Below are 8087 nucleotides of genomic sequence, written 5' to 3'. Positions count from 1 at the left end.
AAGAACCCATTTGCAGAAAACTTTAAAAAAGTCCAAAAATAATAGAGCTTTATTGAATTAAAGGTGGAAGCACTATCAGTGTTATAAAGAAGTACATAAAAATTTCTAAGTAGATTGAACAGGAAAAGAGTTTTACTTCTATACACCGTCGATATAAGAAATTCTCACACTATCAAACAACCCTATGTAATGGTCTATAAAAAAGTTTGGTACATCACCTACTAAGCAGGTTAAAATACACTAGCGATGGGTTATAACTTTTATCCCTGAACATCAAAAATACGTCACTAATTCTACTTAATTAGCCATAGATTGTCAAAAACATATGTTAACTACGAACTATTTAGCGAAAGATTAGCGATAAATTCCGTAACTCATGCCCAGTTTTCCAGTGGATGGTGAAAACCATCCTTACAATATTAGTGTATATAAATCATCCGTACATCACAATGCTTAAATAACACAAAAGAAAGAATTGAAAAAAGCACAAATCCGACAAAATTAGCCTACAAAACCCATGATTCCTAGGGTACTGCCACATAACATTTTCATTTTCTTATACAACTTGCTTCAAAAAAATAATTATACAGATGATTAATGTCTAAATCAAGTTCTTTTCAGTGAGAGTTCCAAGGCAAGTGAAAAATGATCTGTTCAGTGGCATGTTTCTCATCGCCCACTTCTTCTTGTTGGAAGTGAGGCTGCATATGAAATGATGAATGATCTATGAACCCTTTAATTTGGCTATTCTAAGAAGATATAGAGCACCTCCTAAAAAAACGTCTTCATAGGTTCTTTTGGCAATGCTTTTTAGACGTCTAAAATTAGTGTCTTAAAGCCAAATTTACCGTAGTGACAGCTAACGAATAATTCAGTTTCAAAGAAATAACAATCAATTGATATATGTGCAGGGGCTGATACAGTTTTGGAGTTTCAGATTCATCTGAACCCAGTACTTTTAACGCAGTATAAATTTATGTGTAGTTTCACTAAAATTGCAAAATAGTATATGAAGTCATAACTTTATAACTATAATGAGTTCAATGAGAAAACCAGGGTAGTTTGGTTGTTGGTTAGAGTTATGCAGGGTTGTTGAATAATGCTTTCAATTCTATGCAGTAATTTTCTTGTTAGAATAATAAGTAGATTAGTTCTAGAATGACCCTACTTTATTTGAATTTAAATTTTAGAAAGAGATTAGGTTGTTGAGTATTATTAGGCTTTTAAAATTGTTCTGCAGATTTTCTGTTGTTCAATTGGCTATTTAAAGCCCCTTTATGCTTCATAAAATAATAGAGAGACTTTTTCAATCAACACTTTCAAATCTTTTTGCTGCCCCATCTTTTAAAAAACGGAAAAGGCTTAAGAGCCCGTTTGGATTGGCTATTTAAAGCCCCTTTTGCTTAAAATCAAAAAAATAATAGAAGCTTTTTCTTATAAGTAAACTTGACTTATAAGCCAAAAAAAATCTTGGACTACCCCAACTTATTTTTTCAAATTTTTATAAGCCGCAAAGCGATTTATAGAAATAAGCTCATTCTAAATATGCCATTCGGTATCGGAAAAACTCAACAATTGAAATGACTCATTTATGTCACTTATCAATAGTTTTACTCATTTATGCTATCGCTTTATTCTCAAAATGACTCATCCATGCCATTTTTCATTAACGTCGCCTTTATAATATCAGAAACACATGGCCTCCAATTAGAAACCATTTTTTAAATACCAAATTAATAAAAAAATTCACCCATACACCTTACCCACCCACAACCATAATCTAGTTGGAGGTCACGTGTCATAGATGGTATTGTAAAATCAGCTTTAATGAAATATGGCATGGATGAGATATTTTGGTAACATGCGATGGCATAAATGAGTCAAACTATTGATAGTGGCATAAATGAGTCATTATGATGGCATAAACGAGCCAAACTATCGACGAGTGGCATAAATGAGCCATTTTCTCGGATGGCATATTTGAGCCTTTTCCGTTTAAAAAACAACAATTGATGATATCAAGAGCCTCCATTGATCTTGCGGGATCCGTGAGTTCATACCATTTTTAAAAACCGTTTTAAACCATTTTTTAACCAATTTTCAAACAAGGGAAGACGGTGTCTCTAGAGTGCCCCAAAAATTTTCACAGCGAAAAATATCAAATTTGGTCGGTGAAAATGAAATCATATCTTGAAGCCTATGACCAGGAAGTCATAATGGAAGATAGACCCTTACACCACTCCCTGAAAATGCTACCCTTGCCCAAATTAAATCTCATACAAAAGAGAAAACCAAAAAGTTCAAAGCAAAACTGTAATTCAAAATTCGATGGCGATTCAATTTTTTTCTAAAATCATTGCTTGTGAGACAGCAAAAGAAGCGTGGGAAAAACTAAAAAAGGAGTACCAAGGAAGTGACCGAGTCAGGCAAATGCAAATTTTGAATTTGAAAAGGGAGTTTGAATCTCTTAGGATGCAAGAGGATGAGACTATTATTAAGTATTTTGAAAAAATCTCTTTGATTGTTAATAGAATCAGGTTGCTTGGCGAGGATTTCAAAAATGACAGAATAGTAGAAAAAATTCTTGTGACAATTCCAGAGAGATTTGAGTCTAAAATTTCATCTCTGGAAGAGTCTAAAGATCTCTCTACCATCTCTGTTCAAGAACTAATAAGTGCTTTTCAAGCACAAGAGCAAAGAAGAGGCTTCAGACAAGACAGTGTTACTGAGGGTGCTTTTTATTCTCAAAACAGAAAAGAACAAGTTAGCTATCCTGTTTGCAAATACTGCAAAAAGGAAACACACTTGGAAAAATTTTGTTGGTGGAAACCTGATGCAATATGTGGAAATTGCAAACAAACAGGCCATGTTATGAAAGTGTGCAAGTTTAAAAACAACACTCAAGCACAAATTGCAAAAGCAGAAATTGAGGAGGAGGAACTTTTTTAAATTGTCGCAACTGAAGCAAAGGAGGAGCGTTTAATATTGCTTTCAGTTACTGCAGTAATTTTCTTGTTAGAATAATAAGTAGATTAGTTCTAGAATGAGTCTAGTTTATTTGAATTTAAATTTTAGAAAGAGATTAGGTTGTTGAGTTTTATTAGGCTTTTAAAATTGTTCTGCAGATTTGCTATTGTTCATTTGGCTATTTAAAGCCCCTTTATACTTCATAAAATAATAGACTTTTTCAATCGACACTTTCAAATCTTTTTGTTGCCCCATCTTTTAAAAAACCAACAAGTTCTCATAACTTTATAAATATAATGAGTTCAGCGATAAAACCAGGGGTAGTTTGGTTGTTGATTAGAGTTATGCAGGATTTAGTTGTTCCATCTTCTACCCTACATAAAATAATAAATAAATGGACTCGTAACTTATACATGTTTTAGTTATTAAAGTTGTAAATGATAACCAAACACCATACTTGGCGTCTTTGAATTTTATACAAAGCAACTAAAAGGCTATCATGGTATTAACTATGCTAGTTTTAATATATGAATAAGTTTCTTCCTAACATGCAAACAAACGACTCCTAAAGGTTGAATTCATAGAGCTTAAATCTTGGATCCGCCTGTACGTGAGAGAGAGAGAGAGAGAGAGGAGAATGCCAAGAGGATCATTATGAGGAAGAAGTAAAATGAAAGGAGATAGTTTAAACAATTTGATTAAATGAAAGTGTTACATTACTTTAAGAGAATAAGGTGGGAACCCACAAAGGAAAAAGAAAAGGAGAGATAGGCCTACATCATGGAGACTTTAGAGATACTGGTTTTTCTGTGTCTTTCTCAGTTTATATATTTATATGGGTGTCCAGTTCTTTTTAGGTAACTCAAGTTAAAAGCAACTCTTTAACTTCTCTCCCTTCTTATAAGTTCTCCCCAACTCAGTACTTCTTGAACTAAAAGCAAACACAGTGCAACTAAAAGCACTGCCTCTTTGAACTAATTTTGGCCAATGCCTTTTCACTGCGTAGGACCAAAATCAGAAAATTTTGGCACAGAATTGATGGCAGCTCCGCCTAATTCGTCGAAGCCAGAGATGAACTCAGAGTCCTTTCTACAAAGGGCCTTGTTTCCAATTACTTTGAAGGTACACATAAAGACTTCTTAATTACATGCATAATATGTACTGATGAATTTGTTTCTTTATTTGCAAAACATGTATTTTTATTTAGTGGTTCATTATTGTTGATGTCTTGATCAATCTGTTATATGCAGTTTGAAGAGGTTGTCTACAAGATTAAGCAAGAAACAGAAGGAATGTGTTGTGGAGGACCATCAAGCACAAAAGAAAAGACTATACTAAATGGAGTGACAGGTATTGTTTGCCCAGGGGAGATGCTAGCAATGTTAGGTCCATCAGGTAGTGGGAAAACTACTCTCCTAACAGCTTTAGGAGGCCGTCTATCTGGCAAACTATCAGGCAAAATTACATACAATATCCAGCCATTTTCTGGAGCTATCAAACGTCGTACTGGATTCGTGGCACAAGACGATGTCCTATATCCTCATCTAACTGTAGCAGAAACTCTCCTCTTCACAGCTCTGTTAAGGCTTCCCCAAAGCCTAAGCAGAGAGGAAAAAGAAAGGCATGTGGAGCATGTTATCGCGGAGCTTGGGTTAAACAAGTGCCGAAACAGCATGATAGGAGGACCATTATTTAGAGGGATATCAGGTGGGGAGAAAAAAAGAGTGAGTATTGGTCAAGAAATGCTAATTAACCCGAGTTTACTACTGCTAGATGAGCCTACTTCTGGTTTGGATTCTACTACAGCTCTGAGGATTCTAACTACAGTTAAGCGCCTAGCAGACGGCGGCAGAACTGTGATTACTACAATCCACCAGCCATCAAGCAGACTCTACCATATGTTTGATAAGGTAGTCTTGCTATCTGAGGGCTGCCCTATCTACTATGGTTCTGCATCAACCGCCCTTGAGTATTTCTCCTCTGTTGGTTTTTCCGCATCCATCACTATCAATCCTGCAGATCTCTTGCTTGATCTTGCCAATGGTAATTCGAACATTCTAACATAAATTTCATTCCTAGCTAATCAACTAACTATTTTAAAGGTCCACAGTTTCATTATTGATTTTGGTTTGATAAAGTCGGATGAGTCACTAACTTGTCGATAAGCAGTGGTAATTATTCAATAACTTTATGTAAGTAGAGTAAAAAGAGAATCCACTCATAAGTTCTCCTACCATTAATCAATAAATCTCAATCTAAATTCCATACCTTGATTTTCCTTTTTGACCAATTACTGTATATATAGGGGCAAAATCTATGCAAAAATTAAGGCTGAAAATTAAGACATTTGAAAATCATGTATGTGGTGTCAAACATTGTTTAAAAAATCTATCTTTAAATTTTCAGGAATTGGACCTGACTCCAAGCATGCAATTGAGCAAGGTGAAAATACTGAACAGGAGAAGAAATCTGTGAGAGAAGCTCTAATCTCTGCTTATGACAAGAACATTTCGACAAGGTTGAAAACTGAGCTATGCAGTTTAGACACCAACAATTACAGTTACACAAAGGATGTTTCAACAAGTAAGTTTCCGATTCACAGTGAAGAAAGGGATGGCTTCAATTGACATCAAATTTTTCCTCGGCCTCTAATTAGTGACTAATTCCAGCTCTATCACGCTCTACCCATGCAGGAAATGGTGTGCAGTCAGAGCACTGGTGCACGAGTTGGGGCTATCAATTTAAGGTGCTGCTACTAAGGGGGCTGAAGGAACGAAGATACGAGACCTTCAACAAGCTTAGAATCTTCCAAGTTGTTAGTGTAGCATTTCTTGCCGGACTTTTATGGTGGCACACTCCAACATCTCACATTGAAGACAGGGTAAGAACTTTTATCCGTTAAGTTATGCTACCCTTTAGGAAGAAAATAAGTTTCCAGATTTACAGAGTGTAGATCCAATAACAGCATAGCAGGCTTGTGTTTACACTCAACACCACAATCTCTCTTCTAATATAAAACCATTTACAAGTTGCTACACTAATATTGACAATCTGATCTTATCACATTTCAATTGCTAATATACAACAACAACAACATACCCAGTGTGACCCCGGGGTCTGGGAAGGGTGGGGTGTGCGCAGACCCTACCTTGTGTGAGATAGAGAGGTTTCTGATAGACCCTCCGCTCAAGAAAAGCGTTTTCAAAAACAGGTTTGACAAATACAAGAGTAAAAGCTATGGTGAAAATATTGTAGAAAAGAAAAGTACCGACAGCAAAACAGATAACCCAAGTAAAAGAAATAACAGAAGTAATACATTTCAATTGCTAATATGATATTTATAATTTGACTTCCTGGTGCAGATTGCAATGATATTCTTCTTCGCGGTATTTTGGGGCTTCTATCCACTCTACAATGCAGTTTTCACATTTCCCCAAGAAAGAAGGATGCTCATCAAAGAGAGGTCATCAGGAATGTACCGGCTCTCATCATATTTTCTAGCTAAAACTGTTGGGGATCTGCCCTTGGAACTGGCACTACCAACAGCATTTACCTTCATCCTTTACTGGATGGGTGGACTCAAAGCTAACCCTGCCACGTTCATCCTATCTCTTCTAGTAGTCCTTTACAGCGTACTCGTTTCTCAGAGTCTCGGTCTAGCTTATGGTGCCATGCTCATGGACGTGAAACAGGCCACTACCTTAGCATCGGTCACAACTTTAGTCTTCCTAATTGCTGGGGGATATTACATTCAGCAAATTCCTCCTTTCATAGTGTGGTTAAAGTATCTGAGCTACAGCTACTACTGCTACAAGTTGCTTCTAGGAGTACAATACAATGACAACGATGTTTATGAGTGTTCAAAAGGTGTATATTGCCAGGTTGCAGATTTTCCAGCCATAAAATCAGTAGGCTTGAACAATATGTGGATGGATGTATTCATCATGGCTCTAATGTTAGTGGGATACCGGCTTATTGCTTATCTAGCACTCAATCGTGTACGATGAACTCGTGCAAGAGGGGACCATTTCAAGAGCAAAAGCGAAGGGCTTTTTCAGCCAACAACATAGTAATAATGTTAGATATAGATTATGATAATGATCCCATTGCCAGATTTTGATCATATACACCAAAAATTCCAATGTAGTACCATTTTTGGCAATGTTTTACATAACTGACTTAGGAAATTCAGATGTTTGGAAGAATAAAATCTGTAATATTTTTAACAGAATAAATATGCTTAGTGTACAATGAAGCAAACGTCATATTCATTTTTTATCCCAGCAAAAAGAAAAAGAGAAAGCAATAACTGGTGCACACAAGATTTAGGGATATCTCTGTGGGGTCTCTGAAACAAGAAGATTGCAATAAATTAATGAGTTCTGTAAGTGCATTGACCACATAAAGACAGAACCTGTTTAGATCACTAAATGAGCTTTCTTTTTCTCCTCTCAGTGCCTTTCCTTTTCTTTGTATTATGATTATGATTATGATTTCATAGTGATATATTTTTATAATAGCAATATAGAAAGTCTAATTCAGAATAAATTTCTACCTTCCATTTAAATGCTTGGGCAATAATTTGGGGCCCCTAGAACATCTTAACCAACTTCTTTTGTGGGAGCATCAAGAACAAAACATGCAAAGTGGTTGGTGAGATTACTGAAGAATGCAACAAGTTGCATGAAAATACATTATATTTTGTTGAATGGAAGGTCAGGTTACAACAAGCACTTGCAAAGAAAACAAATATCTTGAGCATAATGGAACAAAAGTTTCCCCAATAACTTAGCAATGGTTAACAAAATTTTCCCCAATAACTTAGTTATCCCAGTTTTTATTACGTGGGATAAGCACTAAATTTTTATCTTCTTGTCCAAGGCCTTAGAGTTTCTTCTTGTCCAAGACCTTAAAATATTCAAGAATAAGGAAAAGAGGGAAAGTAACAGAACAACAATCATCATGTGTGTTGTTCTGTTTGGTATGACGGAAGTCATTTTCCATGAGAATACTTTCTGGGAAAGGTTTTTCATATGGTGTTTAGATGATTACTAAAATATACTTCCCAAAAATCTATTTAGTAAATATTAACAATAGTAGTAGCAAATCAGATATTGCTT

At 35.6% G+C, this 8087-nt stretch overlaps 1 protein-coding gene across 1 annotated transcript; it reads left to right on the top strand.

The window, feature by feature from the left end:
* The first annotated feature begins 3819 nt into the window (after nt 1-3819).
* On the top strand, nt 3820-7236 carry LOC132030037 (ABC transporter G family member 14). The gene is made up of 5 exons (XM_059419503.1): nt 3820-4089; nt 4218-5010; nt 5374-5550; nt 5661-5848; nt 6330-7236. The coding sequence occupies exons 1-5, from the start codon at nt 3955-3957 to the stop codon at nt 6972-6974; spliced, it is 1938 nt and encodes a 645-aa protein (XP_059275486.1). The 5' UTR covers nt 3820-3954; the 3' UTR covers nt 6975-7236.
* The last annotated feature ends 851 nt before the right edge of the window (nt 7237-8087 follow it).

This window comes from Lycium ferocissimum, chromosome 9, assembly GCF_029784015.1.
Source record: "Lycium ferocissimum isolate CSIRO_LF1 chromosome 9, AGI_CSIRO_Lferr_CH_V1, whole genome shotgun sequence".
NCBI lineage: Eukaryota > Viridiplantae > Streptophyta > Magnoliopsida > Solanales > Solanaceae > Lycium > Lycium ferocissimum.
The sequence above is the reverse complement of the archived record's forward strand: the minus strand, read 5'-3'. Positions and strand labels throughout refer to the sequence as shown.

What these genes read in the sequence shown, in the direction of transcription:
- LOC132030037 (XM_059419503.1), top strand. Translation starts at nt 3,955, where the DNA reads ATGCCTTTTCACTGCGTAGGACCAAAATCAGAAAATTTTGGCACAGAA. An exon ending in CACAAAGGATGTTTCAACAA is followed by an intron (nt 5,551 to 5,660) that starts GTAAGTTTCCGA and finishes CTACCCATGCAG; the next exon opens with GAAATGGTGTGCAGTCAGAG. An exon ending in CATCTCACATTGAAGACAGG is followed by an intron (nt 5,849 to 6,329) that starts GTAAGAACTTTT and finishes TTCCTGGTGCAG; the next exon opens with ATTGCAATGATATTCTTCTT.